At 46.5% G+C, this 21957-nt stretch overlaps 1 protein-coding gene across 2 annotated transcripts in view; it reads right to left on the bottom strand.

Annotated features, from left to right (window-relative positions):
- Positions 1-21957, bottom strand: part of SACS (sacsin molecular chaperone) — a 368710-nt gene that overhangs the window by 255793 nt on the left and 90960 nt on the right. Inside the window, exon 1 of one of the 2 annotated variants that reach the window (XM_086935196.1) lies at positions 4072-4194. The exons of the other annotated variant lie outside the window; for it this stretch is intronic. Within the exon in view, the coding sequence (XP_086791322.1) occupies positions 4072-4073 (2 nt within the window). The 5' untranslated portion in view covers positions 4074-4194. Of the gene's footprint in view, positions 1-4071; positions 4195-21957 lie in introns of those variants that run through there. 2 annotated transcript variants of the gene reach the window in all.

The raw sequence follows: 21957 nt of genomic DNA, 5'->3' as shown, positions 1-21957 counted from the left end.
AATTGCTATACAGAAAATGTTCTGTGCTTTGTTATGAATGAAACGATCATGGTCTTAGGGAAAGATCATGTGTGGTGCGTGGCTCTTTTAAATGCATTTCCGTACAAGAACGTTATTAGAACAGACCATCTTCACGAACTGTAAAAGTGTGAATCGTCACTCATGTTACTCCCACCACATCTACAACCTGGAAACATCACCAGTCAGCACCACCCTGAACCACATAATCAGCACCTACAATCCGTCCGCCACTTTCCCGGATGAATTGGAAACTTCCAGAAATCAATGTCCTCCTCAAGAAGCCCACAGCCGAGCTGAATCAACTGAGCAACCTCCAACCCACCTCCCTGCTTCCCTATGCAGCCAAAGGGATTGAGAAGGCCCTCAACAAGCAACTCACAACCTGCCTCGAACTTCACCATCTTCTAGAAAACACTCAATCAGAATTCAAAAAGAACCACAGCACTCATCCCGACCATAGATGACATTCTAATCATCCTGAACTGAGGAGGAACAGCCGCCCTCATCCTGCTCAACCTCTCTAAAGCATTCGACATTGTGTCCCATAACACCTTCATCAAAAAACTCCAAGAGATTGGCATACAAGGATCCGCTCTCAAATGAATCTGTTTTTCCTCATGGGAAGAATGCAAAAGATCAGGCTGCCATTCTTCACATCAGGGACCAAGAAATTGAGGTGCAGAATCCCACAGTGATGGTCCCTCAGCCCCACTCTTTCCAACATATACATGACACCACTCGCTCACATCATCCAATCACAAGAAATCACTGTTGTCTCCTACACCAATGACAACCAACTCATCCTCTCCCTGACGGAAAATAGAACCACCGCCAAAACCAACTTCACTAACTGCGAAAAAAACTGCCTGCAGCTCAACTTCGATAGGACGAAAGTACTGGTCTTCATAACATGACCTCTCCATGGGACTCCACCTGGTGGCTGTCGGAGCTAGGACCAACACCTACGGACCATACAAGTTATCTAGGGCTAACACGCTCAACATGACGGTTCAAGTCAAAGAAGAGTGCACCTCCTGCTTCCACATCCTACGCATGCTTCAAAAAATCTTCAAATGGTTTTCTCAGAACATTAGACGGACCATTACACAAGCACTCATCACCACAGGCTGGACTATGGCAGCACTCTACACCGGAATCTCCAGACAACTCCTACACAGACTCCAGACCATCCAGAACACCGCAGCAAGACTCATAATCGACCTCCGAAGCTGCACCTACATCACACCGCACTTCAGTAAGCTTCACTGGTTCGCCATTCACAAGTGCAGACAATTCGAACTTCTGACACACATTTACAAAACCGTACACAGCACAGGATCAGAATACCTGAACAACCGCCTATACTTTCACCAACCCACCAGACACCTAAGCTCTGCCTCACTCGCACACATTCCTGCATCCGCAACAGCAAAACTGGAGGTTTCTCATTCTCGTACATCACACCCAAGAAAGGGAACGACCCCTCTTAACAAATCAGAGCCTCCACACTACTTCTTGTGTTCTGCAAGAAGCCGAAGACCTGGCTTTTCGTATAGCACCTTGGGGACCACAAACCTATACACCTGCCCAAGTGCCTGGATACCCTCTTGGGTGATTAGTGCGCTATACAAATCAATATAATATAACATAACACGTCTGCCAAACGAACAGTAATTTCGAAGTTTCCAGGTCACAAATGCATTACAATGAAAATTACTTTGAAAGGGCTTGGCGTAATTTCAGTAGAGCTAAGCATTTAACTTTTTTACATGACATCTGGTTTGCAATTATGGGTAATCATAAAGTGTCTGATCTTGGCTACTCAACATATTTGTACAAGATGGCAATGTTACTCAATGGAATACTCTGGGACAGTCAGAAGCAGCATCAGTTTAAAGCAAATGGTCTGTCGTTATGTCGGTAAATGGTCTATTAAGTACAATGGCCAGAAGCATAGTACTCCTCTGATCACGATGTAGTGTTGATTGTAAAAAAACGATTAAATAATTAAGTAATTCATTCCTTAAAAGCTCACCTGTTTGCACATACACCCTACCAAGCACAATAAGTATTGTTGGTTTAACTATTGTAAATACCTTACTATCACCAGAAGCACAAGCACCACAGTGGACGCCAATGACAAGTATATATAACAGATCATGTGTGCCCATCTGTCTGTAGCAAACTAGGTTCATTGGTAACCCTAGGTCCATATAAATGCTTTCTTCCACTTTATGCAGAGTGTCTGATGTCGACTTCTGATTATACTGTAATCCACACCTTCCTCCCAGCAAGCTTATGTGAAGAAATGGTGTCCTTCTAAGTTCTCTCTCTTGGAGCCTCATGTACCAAACTGTTTTTCAGTTACAAAGTCCGCAATTCACACAATTGCAGGCTTGACCACAGCAAAAGAGCGTTTCAGTGTACGAACTAAAATTTTGCGAGTTTGAAAATCTTTCTGACCCACATTGTAGCTTTTTAGGGCACATTATGAATAGCAAAGGGAGGATGGGTTCACTTGAAAGCGGCATCACCCTACAAACTGCGATTTACAGTCAATGTATCGGTAGTTTACAACCTCAACTATAGTCACAAACCAGATACCAGCACCCCACAAAAGATCTGCAAAGTGGGACAGTTTTCACTGAGTTAATGATGGATTCCAGTCTCCTGTGCATCAGACAGTGGCCAATGGTTACAGTTACCAAAATAAATGGCATGCAGGAAATATGAATGCAAGAATGAAGGTCTATTGTCCCCTGCAGGCCTCAATGTCTGCATTTGCATCCATTCCCAAGGGGTTGCAAGATGCCTCGTGCCTCATACATATTAATGAGGCATGAGTTTTCACATCCTTCAGGAAATGGGCATTTTGTGATGTGACTGTTTAGTACATCAGTTAAGTCACAAACTGAAACACAGGTCACTACCCAGTTGGTGTGCATAAGCACTGATAAGTGACCCCCTGACAATTTAAGACAAAGCCACTAGAACCGACAGGGTCATTGGAAGCTGGCTGGGCAGATGAGCTCTAACAACCACCCAAATGTTATGATTAAAACATATTGATTTTAAAAATGTCAGAAAAGTTTCACAAACAGCCGCATTTTACACATTTGTGTCTTGCTGTCATTGACTGGATGGACAGGCTTATTACAGTTTTGGTTACCAGACAACTGCAGCACAAGCCAAGCGTCACCATGTCATCATTCTGGTTATGCTGTTGTGGTCAGTGATTTCCTCAATAGTGAATTACCATAATTTACGTATTTATTTTATTTGAAGAGTTTTGTAAAGCGCGAAGATGACCCTTGCGGGTATCACAGCGCTATAAATAGAGGTGAAAGCACGAACAAACAAACATAATCGCACAAATAATGTAGGTACGTCAACACACTATCAAACTTCCACTTCTTGAAACGTACAGTCGCGTGCCTTGCTTAGTAATTGGCTAGCGGCCCTGGCGTGGTATACAGAATGACAGTGCTATGCCTCACGGATTCCCTTCCAATGTCGTCATATTTGGGGGGATTTCCCTTGATTTGCTTTCAGAATCCAAACGTTTGCCGACACATTCAGCCATGCATGTAGTGCAATGCCTCTTATGTGCAGACAGTCAAAGTCTGCAAAGAGCTTTTTGTTGCTTTTGTGAATCTGAGAAAAAGCATTGTTTTTCTCTGAGAGGCGGACGTCGGTTCTTGCACTTCCCAGGTCAGAGGGCAGGGGCGGTGTTTTGCAAAAATAGTAAATGTAGAAGAATACAATAAATTAGCGGCTCCGCCGGAGATGGAAGCGTTTGGTTGCAACGCTCTAGCACTTATTGTGCTGCCAGGAGAGGAGGACACTGCCTCAGAGAGAGAGCCTGGGCGTGTCCGCTCCTTCCAGCCGCGGGGAGGGACAGGGACAGGGACAGAGACCTGTCGGGGAGCCTCCGAGGCACGTGTGCTGGAGGCAGCGCGTCCGAGATCTACGGAACCCCGGACATTCCCGGGGAGCTGAGTGAAGCGGCCGCCTCTTTCCGGTAGCCTCGCTGAAGCGTCCTATACTTACATCCCCCTGCGCTCGCCTTCTTCGCCGCCCGAGCACAGGCACCGTCACCGGGGGACGACAGCCGGGAACGGACGTGGTAGAGGCGGAAGAGAGATGGTGACGGCGCAGCCGAAACCGATAGTCAGAGCAGGGCTGCAGAGGGCGGTGTTTGCTGGGCAGCGTGAGATCACGCACCGCAGGCAGCACAGGCTCTGAGGCAGGAGAGGGGCGCAGCACCCCGTGCCAGCCCGACCACAGCAGAACGAGGGAGGCCTGACGTTCAGAAGGGGAGCAAAGCACTATCTGCGGAGGTTTACAGTTCAGCCACGTGTTTTCCGTGCCAGAAACCATCCAACCACCTTAAAAAAAAACACAAATATTTCATAGACGCATTACATATTTACACGTTTTATCTAACACACAGATATCACCTCAAATTAAACATTTACAAAGTCGGGTATGTATTTTTTTAGGTTGTTTTCTCCATAAAATTATTTCCTCCAAACTGCAGTTCTCGGAATAAATGCATCTTGGTAGTTCTGCATGAACTCGGAGCCAGATGGATTCAGTGTGTAGGGCTTATATCCCATTGGCAGACAAATCCACTGGGGAAACCAAAATCGATTCATGCAAAAGTCATTAAAGACCTCAAATGACTGAAACATCCACGATTTTGTCTGGAAAAACTATGATGCAGGTTTATGTGGCAAATTAATGGGTTACTATATGGGCAATCCGAGGCAAGCCAGCCAGTATAATACCGGTTACCTTCTTCATTAGCTAACAAGCACTAGAAATAAGCTGCATCTGTTGCTGGTTACCTCAAGATCACTCAAAATCTGAACCACACAGGGCATGAAAATGTACTCAATGGACCGATATCTGGCAAGCGCCGCAGTTGCTGAGACTACAACTGCGTTGGGGTATGGGGTGCTATCACCTTCTTTGACCCGTCCAGAAGCATTGGCTGGAAGCCCTTATGGGCTCTTTCTTGTGGATGCTTTCAGCATCAAAATTATTTGAATTACAACCCCCATCAATGAAACAGGGAACCTCACAACGTTAGCATACCAGTCAACACAAATCTATCAGTAAGGGTAAGTGCTAGGCAGGCGCACAACACCCGTAGGGCTCAAAGAGCTCCAGCCCCCGTTGTGTGTGTCAGCCCAAGCTGAGACAGCTTCCCGTACTCACACACTTACAGTTTTTGAGCTTATCGCAGCTGCACCCGAGTACTTCACAGGTCTTTAATAGATCATTTACCTGTTAATGAGGCTTTGTTGTTTTTTTCACCCCTTCATCTCCACTCTGCCTATTGATGGAAGACTTAGCCCCCCTTCCCCCCGGAAATGTTTAGTAGCCCCCTTCCCCGAAATTTGGCTTTAGTTGCGCCTCTGGTGCTAGAGTAGGTTTGCTTTCAAAAGCCACCAAAGAAGTGAAAGGCATGGGTGGTTTCAGGCATTTAAGTCCCAATGCCAGTTATCCAGACACTCCCTCCGCTCCCTATGTATTGAGGGAGATAGTGAGTGTATCCTGCCACAGGAATTGACAGCCACCTCAAATGTTAACCTGTGAGATGTGGGCGGCCACACTCCGGTGTTCATCACAAGAGTTAGTGTCTTCAAGTTCAATCAATCAATATTTATGGAGCGCGCTACTCACCCGCGAGGGTCTCAAGACGCTGGGAGAAGGGGGGCGCCGCTACTGCTCGAAAAGCCAGGTCTTGAAGTGCTTCCTGGAGGAGAGATGGTCCTGGGTAAGTCGTAGGTGGGCGGGGAGGGTGTTCCATGTCTTGGCCGCCAGGTAGGTGAAGGATCTTCCTCCGGTGGTGGTTCTGCGGATCCGTGGGACGGTGGCGAGGGCGAGGCTGGCGGAGCGGAGCTGGCGGGTTGGCGTGTAGAACGTGAGGCGGTTGTTGAGGTATTCGGGGCCCAAGTCATGGAGAGCCTTGTGTGTGCGTGGCTGAGGAGTCTGAACGTGATCCTTTTGCTGACGGGGAGCCAGTGCAGGTCCCTCAGGTGGGCGGAGATGTGCCTGTGTCTGGGGATGTCCAGGACGAGTCCTGCTGATACGTTCTGGATGCGCTGGAGTCTTTTCTGTAGTTTGGCAGTGGTAGAGGGCGTTCCCGTTGTCCGGACGGCTGGTGACGATGGCCTGGGTGACCGTCTTCCTGGTTTCAGTGGGGATCCAGCGGAAGATCTTATGGAGCATGCGGAGGGTGTTGAAGCAGGAGGAAGTAACGCGTTGACTTGCCTGGTCATCGAGAGGGAGGAGTCTAGGATGAAGCCCAGGTTGCGTGCGTGGTCCGTGGGCTTGGGGGAGGGGTGCCCAGTGCAGGGGGCCATCAGGAGTCGTCCCAGGCGGAGATGAGTGGAAATGTTTAAATTATTTACTGATAATTCCATTACTCTTTAGTTTTTCTCCCTCGCTCTAGTCCTTATGTTTGTACAAGCCCATCAGACTATTTGTTAATCCTGCGACTTTTTCCCACGGGAAAAAAGATATTGCCCACATAATGTAGGGTTCCTCCACCCCTTCGTGACTAATGTTCTCTCAGGCTGTGCTGGCAGTCGGGGGACAACAGTGCTACTAGAAGATGCTTTCCAGACAGACTTGTGGGAAACTGGAGAAATATGTGGTGTGGGGGTTCAGTCTCACCATGTAATACTATCACAATACCCCAAAGATGGTCCTGGGATTCACAATAATAAACCCATAGCACAATTCCATAGAGACCAAGGTTTCAGATTGCTATGTGTGAAATTTTATTAATTTTTGTGTAATTATGAGTGACATTCAATGACTGAGTGGCACTTTCTCTCGAACAATGAAACATAAATATCAGAAATTACACCCATTTGAGCAATGAGACAATTTCCAAGATCTTGAAACTGCTGTAACCTAATCGACCTGTAAAACAAATATCTAACCATGATATCAAAACATCAATTCTGACCTTAGCAGGAACATTTATAATGTCAGCAACGTTCATTTTTTACACTTACCACATCTGAGTCACAGTGCTGCAAATGGATTGTAAAGCCTGCTGGCCATCGGTCTCCGTTGTCTCTTGGAGTCCGTCACACTCCTTGGCAGCAGTCAGCTGCTGTCAATCGGAATACATTCTCACTTAGTGACGACAGTGAAAGGAGGTGCTAAGTAGCAAGAGCCATGGCTGTGCCTTTTAAAGACACTCAGCACCTGCTCTCAGACTGACGCCGACCGTACACAACTCCCGGGGACCCCCCACGATGGGCTGAGCAGGGCAGGCAGTACGTTTTCGAGGTCAGAAGGTGAGAAGTACAATACTGACCACCTCCTGTAATTGTGGAGAAGTGTGGCTCAATGGTTAGAGCGGCAGACCCTGATGCAGAGGTCTGGCCCGGGACCAGGGTTCAATTCCTGCCTCTGCGGCTCTTGGACTCAATCTCCCCGGACCTGATAATTCACGCCTCGGTGCCTAGTCTAATCATGCATCCCACTCTGTGACTCTGGGCAATAGCTTGCTTAATCTCCACAACGGCCCCAGCAGCGCTTGGATGCCTGGCTTCACCCTGGGGGTGCCCAGGAGTGGACATTTCACAGGGATAAGCCAGGAAGGGTTCCACAGCGGTATGAGTGCAGTGGCCGGACGCCCCGTCGCTGGGGCAGCCGTGCGCTTTACAAGTACAACACATTTACATTTACATTTAACTCGGAGCAGGGGCAGAGCGGGCAGGAAATTGTTATTGTTATAGCGGGTTTATATAGCGCCGGGTCACCTGCAGGTCTCAGGGCGCTTTTGACCACAGAACATAACAGCCGGGATACTCTAAAAAAGGGTGGAGGGAAGGGGCAGGACTTAAGCTAAGCTGAGTGCTGTTCTGAAAAGGTTGGTTTTCAGGGCTTTCCTGAAGCGGAGTAGGTTACCCTCCTTACGGAGTGCCTCAGGCAGGGCGTTCCAAAGGTTCGGTAGTAGGACCGAGAAGGATCTCCCTCCCATTGTGGCCAGTTTGAAACGTGGGCATACAAGGAGTTGGGCGTCTGAAGACCTGAGGTTTCTTTCCGGTCTATATGTCTCAATCCGTTCCTTGATGTAAGCCGGGGCCTTCCCATAGATGGCTTTATGGGCTATACAGAGGCTTTTAAAGACGGACCTCTGCCCGATTGGCAGCCAGTGTAGACTCTTTAATAATGGAGAGGCATGCGCTCTCCTCGGGAGATTAAAAATGAGTTTGGCGGCGTCGTTTAGGACTACCTGAAGTCTGTTTATTAGCATTTTTGGCAGGCCTAAGTAGAGCGCATTTCCATAGTCTAGTCTTGACACTATGGTGGCAGAAACCACTGTGCGAAGCATCGACTGGGAGAGGAGAGGAACTAGTTTGCGCAACTGTCTTAAAAGACCAGTGCAGGTACCAACCACGGTGGAAACCTGGTTGCTCATTGAAAGGGCACTGTCTAACTTAATGCCAAGACTTTTGACTGTGGCAGCTGGCTGTGGAGTTGGGCCCAGCTCCTGGGGCCAGTACATGTCACTCCAGGAGGAGCACTTGGATGGTACTATCAGCACCTCTGTTTTTTCCGGGTTGATTTTTAACTGGTTAGTGGCCATCCAGTGGACTGTGTATCTGAGTATGTCCTGGGCGTGTGACTGGGCTTGTACGGTGTCATCTATGCCCAGCAACAGCTGTGTGTCGTCGGCATAGTTAAACACCCGACAGCCCATCCCCGCTAGTGTGTTAATCAGAGGCTGCAGATATAGGTTAAACAGGAGTGGGGATAGTGCTGAGCCCTGGGGGACACCACAAGTCAGACCTCCCACTCCTGATATGCTGTCTCCCATCTGGATTCTCTGGGTTCTCCCAGATAGGAATGATTCCAGCCACCGAAGAGCTAAGCCCTGAATCCCAACCCCAGCCAGCCTGTCCAGCAGAAGGGTGTGGCTGACAGTATCGAACGCCGCTGATAGGTCTAACAGAATCAGGGCGCTCGGTCTCTTACTGTCAGCCATCCTTCTGAGCTCGTCCAGCACCGAGAGCATGACAAGCTCGGTGCTGTGATGTGCGCAGAAACCTGCCTGCCTCTCATGGAGTAGATGGTTAGACTCCAGGAAGCTTGACAGAGATTTTAGCACATGTTGCTCGAGTACTTTGGACAGGAAAGGCAGCTGGGATATGGGTCTATAGTTTTTTAAGGCGTTGGGATCCGCCCCCACTTTCTTTAGCAGCGGTCTTACACAAGCTTCTTTAAAGCTAGTGGGGAGCCTGCCAGTGTTCAAGGATTTATTTAGTGTGGCTAGGATATGGTCCTCTAGAATAGGACGTGCCAAGCAGAAAATACTTGGGGGGCATGGATCTGCTGGGGAACCAGATTTTGTCTTCCTCATCAGTAATTCGAGGATTAGTGGGTCCATAGGGGGAAATGATGATAGGCAGCTGGGTTTAGAGTGGTCTGCTGCTCGATTGGGCCGTACCCCATACTTTTTATTTCGAGCATAATGGTGTCAACCTTATCCAGAAAGTATTTCTGGAAAGTATCACAGTTTATGCTGCTTTCTGCATCCTGAGCTCTTTTAGTTAGATCCTTCAGGATTTTGAACGTTTCCTTTTGAACATTGGTCGCCCTATTTATTCGGATCTCATAAAATGAAGCTTTAGTTTCCCGGGTGGATTTTTTATAGCTGCGAAACGCCTTCTTGTATTGTTCACAGGTATCTTTAGCTTTACTTTTCCTCCATTTTCTCTCCATATTACGCAGAGCCTTCCTTTGATCCCTCAAAGCGGGTGTGAACCATGGGGCTCCCTTTTTTCCACTATTTTTTGTTTGGAGTTTCTCGGGTGCTATCTGGTCGATGGCTTTTGCCAAATTGTCCATCATGTCCTTACAGTCTTGATCTACATCTTTATTAGGTGTTATCGTCGGGACAGTTCCCCTGAGTGACGTGTTCAGTGTGTGTTGGTCCACGTTTTTCCACTGGCGGGACAGTCTGGGTTTAGGTGCTGGGCGTAAGGGTATGGTATCCAGGGGGATGTCACAGTAGATCAAATGATGGTCTGACCAGATACAAGGGAGGATTCCAACTAATACCACCCTGGGATCTGTAGTCCATATCAGATCTAGGGTGTGACCTTTTGTATGAGTAGGGGCGTTTACGAGCTGCCTGAATCCCAGGGAAGACATGGTTATCTCTAGGGAGCTAGCTGCTGGCTGTTTCTTTTCTTTGTCCCAGTGAAAATTAAAGTCTCCTGTAACTATGACATTTCTATTTCTGGAACACATGTCAGAGACATAGGTCATAAAGGAGTCATTAAAGCCTGGGGTGGCGTTGGGGGGGCGATAGACTGTGAGAACTGTAACACACATGTTATCAAACATGATTTTTATCGCCAGCAAGTCGGCTAGATCCACTGACTCAGCCAGTATTTTAGTCACTGCTAGATGTCTCTTGAATATTATTGCCACTCCTCCCCCTCCGGTGTTCCCTGTGCGATTCTGCCAATGGATGTCATAGGTTACAGGGACGGCGGCTATGATGTCTGGTAGGGAGTTGTCCCCCATCCAGGTCTCAGTCAAGGTCAGGATGTCAATGTCTTCGCCTTGCAATAGAGTGTAAATCTCAAGACTATGACAACATAGTGACCTAGTATTTAGGCTAACCAGCTTTAGAGTATGCGGGGGGGCTGGGGGCCTACCTATCTGCGGTGCCTGGATGGGCAGTTCCTCTACACGAGTGAGTGTAGCCAGGTCTAGAGATGTTATGCCCCCATTCAGTTGACGGATTTCATCCCCAGAGTAAGTAATCCGTTTGGTGAGGGTCCCTGCCCCTGCGCCCGTCCGCGCGCGGACAGGCGCAGACGGGCAGGACTCTGGCACAACTCCGGCACAGATCCGGCGCGTCCGCTGACCGCGTCCGCTGCGCGGAGACATGGCCGACCGTTTTTATAGTGGCAACTACAGCCCAACCAAAGATGGCCGCCACGTAATCCGGGACCAGGGGGCTTCACCAGCCCTGCCTAGCACCTTAGGATCGTGGGAAGAGGAAAGTGATAATCCTCAAACTATAGCACCAGTTCCCCAGGTAGAAATATGGTTTCCCCAGAAATACGAGTGGGAGAAAGTGCAATTGTGCAAAGCAGCGAGGGGTTTCTAAAAAGGGGTCGGACACAAGGGAGAATACAATATTTAAAAGTAGCACAGGTAAAATAAGCGATCCGCCCGATTTCAGTCTTGGGGGTGTAGTAAAGCGATCCTTCGCGTTTAGGCTCCCGCCTCCCCTTTTATAGTGGCAACTACAGCCCAACCAAAGATGGCCGCCACGTAATCCGGGACCCGGGGCTTCACCAGCCCTGCCGAGCACCTTAGGATCGTGGGAAGAGGAAAGTGATAATCCTCAAACTATAGCGCCAGTTCCCCAGGTAGAAATATGGTTTCCCCAGAAATACGAGTGGGAGAAAGTGCAATTGTGCCAAGCAGCGAGGGGTTTCTAAAAAGGGGTCGGACACAAGGGAGAATACAATATTTAAAAGTAGCACAGGTAAAATAAGCGATCCGCCCGATTTCAGTCTTGGGGGTGTAGTAAAGCGATCTCTCGCGTTTAGGCTCCCGCCTCCCCTTTTATAGTGGCAACTACAGCCCAACCAAAGATGGCCGCCACGTAATCCGGGACCCGGGGCTTCACCAGCCCTGCCGAGCACCTTAGGATCGTGGGAAGAGGAAAGTGATAATCCTCAAACTATAGCGCCAGTTCCCCAGGTAGAAATATGGTTTCCCCAGAAATACGAGTGGGAGAAAGTGCAATTGTGCAAAGCAGCGAGGGATTTCTAAAAAGGGGTCGGACACAAGGGAAAATACAATATTTAAAAGTAGCACAGGTAAAATAAGCGATCCGCCCGATTTCAGTCTCGGGGTGTAGTAAAGCGATCAATTAAGATAAACATAACTCAGATTTTTGTTTTTTTTGGTAGTGCCTGCCTAGGCCTTGGCTTCATGTTTTCTTTTTGTACAGTACTAGTAGTTAGAAGTACTGCGAGTGAGCTTGCAGTACTGGTCTGCAAACAGCAGACCAGTGTCACATTTAAAATGATCAGAAACGTTTCCAGGCACTGAATTGTTGAGGAGACGGGACTGCAACCACTGACAGGGCGAGGAGGGGTCTCTGTGGACATAATCAATGGAATGATACGCTTTGAAGCTGGTAAGAAAGGTTCTCCGCTGTAGCAGGATAAGGACATGTTTCAAAGAAAAGACTAGATGCAGGACAAAGGGAAACTGTAATGGATCTACGTACTCCACACAACAACAACTCTCAATTTATTCAGGAGAACATAACTTAGAATACAAATATACACCAATAACCAAATTGTCACATAGGAACACTCAAACAGGAGGCACATTCTAACAATCTATAAAATATTTATAATGTAACCCCCATAATTAAAAGACAAGAAAGAAGGGAGGGCGGCAAAATAGATCATGGCTCCAGTAGGACAAGGAGCGGGTGGCATGTCAAGCTCCAGGGCGAGGGTCGACAACCTCCGGCAGGTTTTCAGGGACGAAAAAATCCAGGTATAGCTTTGACATGAAAAGCGAAGAGATTCTTCTTGAACTACTAATGTAACAAGGAGTGTGTACTCCGACGGAGCTCTGCACGAGTTGAACAGGGCTTTATCACCGCTGTCATGGTATGAAGCCAGTGTAGCAAAGGAGGTAAATACCTTAGCTGAGCCACCACGAATGCTCCTGCAGCCGCATTCATGCGGCATAGCTGCAGACACTCACATGCAGCATGATCAAGGAGGCTGTGTATATTACTGGAACCGCAACACAGCACTAAAGCGGTGGGACTTGCAACTGTCAAACTTATGCACATAACTGATGCCAACCTGCAGCGCTTTTAAGAGCCCTGTCTCGGCTGCGCAGCCATTGGTCATATTATTGCAGTCACTTGTGACGTAACATCACGTGAATCAGAATGCTGCCATTGATTGTATCCAGATCCAGCCCCCAAGCCTCAAGCAGCGCTGACGGCGCTGACAGCTTTACTCAGGCATGTAAGGACAATGAAGCGGTGCACTCCCAGGACGGTATTCCGTTAATACGAAGCTCGATCAGTGTCTTCGTTGTATCAATCTTTATTTTTGACAATCCATGTGATTAGTAAAATACATCAGCCAACGTGTTTCGCTCATGAATTGAACTTCGTCAGGGCAAAGTTGATGTAGGATGGATACGCAACTAGTGCGTTCTTAAATATGGAATCAGCGGCATTCGATATGGTCACTAAGAAAGATGAGGTGGCCTCCTTGTTAAGGGCCGGCAAAGAGAGACCTGAAATGTCGGTCTTGACGTGTTAGCTACCCGTAAAGCAAGTAACCTTGCTGTACGCGTAGCTGACATGCCAAGACCGACATTTGAAGTTCAATTCATGAACGAAACGCGTCGGCTGATGTATTTTACTAATCACATGGATGGTCAAACATAAAGATTGATACAACGAAGACACTGATCGAGCTTCTTTAATAACGTAATATCGTCCTGGGAGTGCACCACTCCATTGTCCTTACAGTTCTGTTTTCCTGCTAGGCGGGTGGCATCCCACAACGGCGGGTGCAGGAGCTGATTGCGCACACCAACCACCAACTGATACTTAAAATACTACCTGGGGAACACACAGAGGAAAGTGCGGCATTTGGAGTCCGACGTTGGTTCTTTGTTTCACAGCTTTACTCAGGCAGTGCTAATTATTATACTGCAATGCGCCAGCCTTAATAGCTGAGGAGGTGCTATAATGCGTGATCATTATTTTTAATGCAGGGACTTGCCTTCAAATGTGTTAGGCTAACGTGGGATGTGTGGAACTTGGCAGAGCTGCAGTCTTGGTTGAGTGGCAAAGAGCAGTTAGGCTTTACTAGAGGAATGTGTGTTAAGCATTTCAAAGCACCAACATGGTTGATAAGTAATTAGCATGACTCAATAGAAATCCGACAACAATTTATAAAAATACAGTGTATTTTTATCTTAATTCAGACACCAAAACGTTCGAAATAGCACACATATTACCTTATTTATAGATTTTAGAAGAAAACATAAATCACAGAAATTCAATACTGCATAACATTGCGGTCAACAGGAAAAAGTGGTAGTGACAATCGGTCACTTGCAGGTCGAGTTGCGTGGAACCCACAGGGGGTTACAGTCATGCGGCTCCCTGGACCTGGCCATAACAGTCAATTAAATTTTACCTGGCCCGTACAGCCAGGGTGCAGAGTTGTCTTGGCTGTCCCTGGTGCTGAACAGGAGCTGCGGGAGAAGCTGCTTCTACCGCTTACACAGTGCTGCGGGAAACAAAGTGTGAAAACACAACAACAGGGTCGCTTCTGACGTCCGATGAAGGTTAGATGGTCTTTCCTCTAGATGCAGCGTCGCCTTCAGGGGTTGGTTACTGGACTGGTGACCAACAAACTTTGGCAGCGGCAAGCACAGCGGATACTTACTTCGACATCCAGTGGTCCCGGGTAACGCAGTAGCAGTCTGAAACTTTGTGGAAGGCAGGAATACAGTTCCACAATGCAGCAGGCCATCTGGATTTAGGCTATCCCTTGAAGGGCCCGATGGCTTGTGTTTCTTCAGATTCGGAGCACTGTTTTACTTGCAATTTGCAGGGGACTAGTGCAGATAGTCCGAGAATCTGAGGGTGCTTCAAGTTCCTACAGGGGTCTCTGTCTGGGGGAGCCGAGCTTTAGCCTAGGACAAGTCTCGATCATGCAGTTCCAAGAGTGTAACCATAGGAGTAGAGTATCCCTCTTTTGGTTTGTGCAAATTCCTGACGTCGCTGATACAGGTCTCTACTTTTTCCTCTTTCATGCAAGTTGGTTCAAAACTGAGGTTCTGGTGTCAGGAGGGTCCCTTAAATCATAGATTTAGGGGATTCAGGGGTGTAGAATCAAGTTGCCAATGGGCTGCTACTGCCTGCAGCTAGTCCGCCTCTGAGGTGACCATCCGGGGGTGTGGGTCATCTTTTTCTGCCCAGAACCCACTATTTCTACCACTCTTAAAAATGGCAGAGGTCTTCTTTAGCTGTACAGCCAACACCCCACCCTAGGGGCGTGGCTACCCTTCTGGAGGTGTACACCTCCTGCACTCCGAATTTCCCATCTGCCCGGGTGCCAATGTGCCTGGGGCAGAGTTGCTTCCTCCTGTGAGAGACAGCCCTGATGCTCACCGCACTTGATGCGCCATTTAACCAGCCTTCCTGGGAGGAAGAAGGTGTTACCGACTTCCTGCCCAGGCCTTTGTTCCTGACTCCAGGGATTGATCATACTGCCTGGCAGGAGGTCAGAATCTTAACTTGGCGACAATAAGCACAGGCTGCCAGCCTGAGCACATGGAAGCTGTGCCAGTCAGGTGTTTAGGAAGTACAGTGGTTCAGGGTTGGCCTTGATAGGTCCAGAGAGGAAGAGACACGGTGTGTCTTGGTATTTGCCCTTATAGAAAGGGGTACATTCAATGTGGATTGGTACTAGATCAAACAAGGGAGCTTAGTTGTAGGAAAACAGTTTAGGGTTTATTTTCATTTAGATACATTAGGGCAAAAAATATATATATATTTATATATACATATATACGTTCAGGTGCTCACGTAAGTGGGTAGGTGCGTGTTGTGACTAAGTGAGAAGTGACATACAAACATAACATCACATTGACAACATGGTAGGACTCTAATTAAATATATACAATGGATAGAGTCCTGGTTGTAAGTGTTGACGGCGTTTCAATCTTTATCTTCGTTAAGATCTTCTTCAGGACAAGATGTGAGCAGTCTGAAACTGAAATAGAGCATGAGAATGTCACCTAATGGCCTTCTTGATATTTCCAATGCATTGTTCAGTGGCTATGTGCTCCCAGTGAGTACATTGATCATAGGTACACATATATTCATTTGTGGTGGGGTACATCTAATGTACAACCCAGAGTCCTAGTGTGGTGGGAGGGGATAACCAGTGTTAGGTAGGTGACGCGCCTAGGTGTGGGGATTGGAGAGGAATTTTGGTGATGCAGTGCGGTTGCACTTACTTAGTGATTTCGGATGGGAGAGGGGGAGAGGATGACTCTGGTCCTTCATGGCCTAGCTAATAATTAATCGCCAAGAAACTGGATCTGTAGGAAGGCAAGGGAGGTTAGGAGTATTATGGCCTTAGTGGCTATGGGGGTGTGTTTCTTTGAGTTTATCCCGTAAATTGCTGCACTTACAGAGTAGGTGAAGAATGAAGCTTTTCTGTGTGTGTTATTTAAAAAAATCTAATTGAAACCAGAGGGTACTGGATCTGCTGAAAAAGAGACAAAATTAAAACCTTGTTGTTCAGTACGAGGCTATTTAGGGGGGTTTTGCGCCAAGGAGATAAGGACTCACTTGTGTAGCCCAACGCTGTAGCATACAGTGACGATTTTTGGCAGGCTCGACAGAGTGTCTGAGGGTTTCTATGATTAGATGAAAAACAAGGGTCAGACTTGGATATTCATGTGAGATGAGATATTTTGTAGGAGGAATCCTTGGAGTGCTTACTTACGGGATTTGCGTACTTGCAGGATTTTTGCTTGTAATTGGGTGCGGGGTCCAAAGAGGGATGTTTAGGGCCCGGGGTGGGCTGGGGCGGGGCTCTGGAATTCACAGTGATGAGCCTGAATTAGCCGGGCGTGATTTACCAGGAGTTCTATGAGGAAGAACAAGGCCATTAGACAATGTGTTAAGGGGCCCCAAGAACAAAATTACTTGGAGAAGTGTGGCTCACCGGTTAGAGGAGGCAGTCCCTGATGCAGAGGTCAGACCCGGGACCAGCGTTCCATCCCCGACGCGGCAGGGCCTCGGGCTCAAAATGTCCACGGACTCGATAATTCTCGCCTCGGTGCCTACTCGAATCGTGGGTTCACACTCTGCAACTCTGGGCAATAGCTTGCTTAATCTCCACTATGGCCCCCCCGTGATGGGATGCCTGGTCTTCACCTTGGGGATGCCCAGTAGGGGTAATCTCGCAGGGAAAGGCCAGGACGGGTTCCCAAAGCAAGCGCCTTGAGACCTTACGGTGAAAGGCGCTATATAAGAACGTATGATTTATGATTTATTTATTTAGTTAGTCCTAGTGTGGGCTAGCTTACTAGTTGCACTTGGCCACTCGTACTGGACTTAAGTCAGTATTCCGTGATACCTTGATGGGGTTTCAAAAAGGTTTACGGCATGTGTTTGTGTGTGTGTCTTTAATCGTGTGGAGAATCTTGAAGCAGCTCTTCAAAAATGGTTGTATGTTGATTCAGTGGGGGAGGGTACCGTAGTAAGACAGTGCTATCTTGTTACTATTGTCTAAACACCCTCGCTTAAATTCATTTAAAAGCTGGCTCACCATTGGTTGGCCGGTGGCTGAGAGAATCCTAAGGCTACTTCTTCAAAAGTGGTTACACGGTGGTTCAGTGAGGCAAGGTACTATCTTGTCTAAACTCTAGCGCTTACAGTAAATTAAGAACTGGCTCATGCTGGTTGGGCCGGGGACTGAGAGCGAACATTAAGTAAAAATACCTTACGTATTCAAGTGTAGAGCATCATGCGGGATCTGCAATGAGGCAAAGGGGATAATATACTTACAAGTTAAATATATTTGGCGGCCCTGTAATGCCGGGACCTGTGGACATTAAAGTGAAAAATCAGGTACCAGGGCCGGGGCATTGTATGGTCTCTTAGCGGTGGGGTGGGGTTTTTTTTAAGCACTTAGTTATTCGAGGCAACCTTAGTCAGTGGGACAACTTCCTGGTCTGCGCACAGTCTGGAATGCGTCTGCGGCGACGGCACAGTAAGTTTTCTGGGCGTGTTCTTAAGGCTGTCTGCACAATTGGGAGCATGTGCAGAGATAGGTGTTTTCCTTTATCGCCGGTCTAATGGGCTCATGCGTATTGGAGGACACATTTGGGCGTTCGTGTTCGGCCAGTAGTATACGAGTATTAACAGTGGCAATTGATCAATAATGCGATTTTACGGTAGGAATAAGGGACCTGAGCGTTTGCTTACTTGGGAGCAAGCGCAGAGAAAGGCGGTTTCCTTTAACAAGGGTCTAATGGGCTCATGAGCGTTTGGAGAACACTCGGTTGTTCGGGATATACACTATACTGCATGTAATAACAGTGGCACACCATCGGTCATGCAATGTTTGGTCAAGGCAAGAATAAAAAGGCCCTGAACACTTATAAAGTAGGGCCCTATTCAACATTTGGCATAGTAAATGTACATATTTCATATACTGTTCAAGCAGAATCTTAAGTGTGATAGTGGTTGGACGTTTTTTAAAATTCCATAAGCAATTACAACTATGCAATGCTATGTAAGTACTCGTTTGTTGGATCAAGAGGAATAGGTCAACAGAACAACATTAGTAACACTATGATGGCACAAGCAAGGCATTGTGTGGTACAGGTCAATTAATATCGCAAGTAAGGTTTAGCTGCAAGTATTCCACTCATCAAACGAGTTAAGTCCATTTTCAATAGATTTGCAGTTACAAAAACCACTTGCATTCCAAACGATTCAAGGTAGTTTGATGGTTGCCCCCCTCACATTCGGTACTGGATTGTCTATCACCTGCCAAGTAATGTCATTTTCAGAATGTCCATGTTCCAAAAAGTATTCCACCATGATTGCTGTAAGTACTTTGCATCTGATCCTGCTTTTGTGTTGGGATATCCGGGTCTTGACTTGTTGCATTGTCTGGCCAATGTAGCGAAGTTTGCATGGGCACTCAATACAGTAAATCACATTTTTAGAGTTACAGTTGGTGAATGACTTTAAAACGTGCATACAGTTACCATATTCAAATACTTTTGTGTTCTTTGTGGAATCGCATGCCATGCAGTGGTTACATTTATAGTGCCCGAATATCGGTGGTAAGTTGAGGTATGTACGGAGGTAACTATCCTTTTGTGTTGGTGTGAATGCCCTCGTCCGCGACTAAACGAGAAAAGTAGTATCCCTGTTGAGAGTTCTAGAGGATCTAGAACTGACCAGTGTTTCTTGACTAGTTTAGTAAGTTTGATACTCACTGTGCTAAATGTTGTGACACAAGTGATTCTGGAGAGTGGTGTTTTTTCCCTAGTTTGGAGCAAGTACTCCCGATGTGATTACCGTGCTCTCTTCATGGCACGTTTGACAAGTTTCCTGGGGTAGCCTCTGCTTGTCAGTTTTTTGCAAAGGATCTCTGACTCTTGAAAATAATCTTCCTTGAACTTGCAGTTGCACCTGATTCTGAGAAATTGGCCGTAGGGAAGGCCGTCCCTGAGAGCCCTAGGGTGTGCACTATGGTAGTAAGGTGTTTCTCTCCGTGGGCTTTCTCAAAAGGGTGGTGTACAGTTGGCCCTCTAGGGATTTAATAGTGACGTCCAAGTAATCTACCTCGTCGTAGTTGAATGTGAATTTTAGGTCTTGTTGGGAGTTGTTTAGCCATTCACAAAAGTTTTTAAGTTCAATTTGGTCACCGCCCCAGATCATAAGGACATCATCGATGTAACTACGCCAAAGGCGGATTTTGTCACAGTGTGGGTGGTGGCATTAAGTATGATGTTGGATTCCATGTCGTCTACGAACAGGATAGCAAAGTTAGGGGCAAAAATTGCGCACATTGAGGTACGTTTGCACTGTCTGTAATAGGTGTCTTGGAAAAGGAAGTAATTCTTAGTGAGTGCGATCTCTAATAGTGTGATGAGGAATTCCGTAGGAAAGTGCTGTGGTGCTGGGCGGTTGTTTAGATGTTTTTTGATTACTTCTATGCCTTTTTGCTGGAGAATGTTAGTGTACAGAGAGTCTATGTCAAGGGTGACAAGGAGTTCTGTATCTTGATTGAAGGGCTAATTTTCAATGAGATTGATCAGATGTGTGGTATCCTTGACATAGGTAGGGGTACTTTGTACAAGATCTTTTATGAAAAAGTCAATGTATTTCCCTAAGGGTTCCAGGACAGAACCGCAGCCAGAGAAGATGGGCCTGCCGGCTGCCAGGCGGTGTTTTCGGATTTTTGTGCACCTTAGGTGTTGTGTACAGGACAGGGTTGCGTGGTTCTTTATTGTAGAGGAAAAGGAATTCATTCTTACTGATGAATCAGTTGTCCAACCCTTCTTTTGTGATACGTAAAATGTCTTCACTTATCTTTTTAAGGGGGTTGAAACTTAGGCGCTCATAGTTGGAAAATAGTGTCATTTTACCTAGTGGGATTAGGTCTTTTATTTTTTTTATGCCCGTCATGTCCCTTTCTTATATTTAAAGCATTTTAAAGGGGTCCATGCCTTATTCAGGATATAGGGCAAGATTGCATCAAAGAGCAGACACCTTGTCTCATCTTCATCTGATAATGAGGGGTCTCAGAGGTCCGGAAGGTTTCCTAGTAGGAGATCTGTTCACTCTTGAGATGCAGATCAGACTTATACTAAGTATAATGTGGAGGATATGATTAAAAAGTGTGTTAAAGATGCCTTTGCTGCTGAAAAATCTAAGACAAAAATAAGCTAGTTATTCTTCTCATTCATTTTGTGCTGAGTCAGGTCCTTCTGCTAAGCGTAAATATATGAGAACTGAAGCGATTCTGTCTCATGTGAGGAGTACGTTTGATGCTATAGGTCCAGAAGATTCTTCCCCATCTGAGACTGCAGACAAGAAGACTAAGACACTTAAAAAGACTTATTCAGCTATATTTCCATGAGAGTCAAAAGTAAGGACTTGAGCGAGAAAGAAAATGAGTAGGTAGTACGAGTGTTTCGAGAGACACAGCCAGGGGACCTTCAACAGTTATAGTGGCTCTAGATTTTTAGCTGCCTTTGTTGAAAATGTGCAGGTTTCACCTATTTTTTCAAGGTAGATGAAGATACAATACGTGTTTAACAGCAGACTTATTTCTGCAGTAACCTCAGTGTAGTTCCACCTGCCAGACAATAATGAAACACTAATAATTAGGTAATTTTTCGACTTAGCAGATTAAGATATATGTAAGAAAAAGGAATTGCCTAATACGGGGTTTCCTTCGAATCCCATAAAAAGAAGCTAAGATTTTGGTAGAAGCATTACTTGTTTTGGACTTATCCTCACCTGAAGGCTACAAATGCTCGATTTTTTCAGTTTTTAAGTCCCCGGGTGTCATCCAGCCTACAACTTTCCCCAGACGGTGTTTTTCATGGAAGGCTGAATTACCAGACACGCTTTCCAATAAAGACTATCGGCATGATTGTCGTAGGGTCACAATAAACTGGTAGTTGAATTTACTCCATTTATCTAAAATGGCATGTGAAAATAATTAGAAACAGCAGGATAGAATAGTGTTACTATTTGCACATCAATAATCTGGGTAAATTATTTTCTCCAGTATTGGGATGTCTTTCATAGATTCACATGCTTGAATATTCTCCGTCGTCGAAGTGGGAGCCCCACGGTAAATACAATAGAAATAAAACCAATAATATATGTATATAAAAACATATTTACATACATTCCAAAACCATAAATACTTATAAGTACCAAGGTTAGCATTAACACATAGGAATACATTAGAAGAAAAAGAACACTTTATAGCATATCCATGTCATTATGTTAGTCCAAACTACAGCCAATCAGGCGTAAGCACCCCTCTAGAACCTTCTCCTCAGAGGCTCAGATGTTCTACCGCACGTCGTGTGAAGGGAGTCTCCCTGAGCTCTGCTACAGTTTTCTAGGATGTCTTCAAGTAAGAAGTCTTTGTTTCAACCATATGCTTCTTGCTGGAAATTGCGGCTCTTCTCAGAGGACCCTCACAAGAAGTGTATGTACTGCCTCTATCCAGAGCATGAGGTAGGAAAATGTAAAATTTGCAGGACTTTCTCAACCAGGAACCTTAAGGACAGGGAAGTGCGTCTCCTACTGTGGTTGCAGAG

This window comes from Lissotriton vulgaris, chromosome 8 (assembly GCF_964263255.1).
Source record: "Lissotriton vulgaris chromosome 8, aLisVul1.2, whole genome shotgun sequence".
Lineage (NCBI taxonomy): Eukaryota > Metazoa > Chordata > Amphibia > Caudata > Salamandridae > Lissotriton > Lissotriton vulgaris.
The sequence above is the reverse complement of the archived record's forward strand: the minus strand, read 5'-3'. Positions and strand labels throughout refer to the sequence as shown.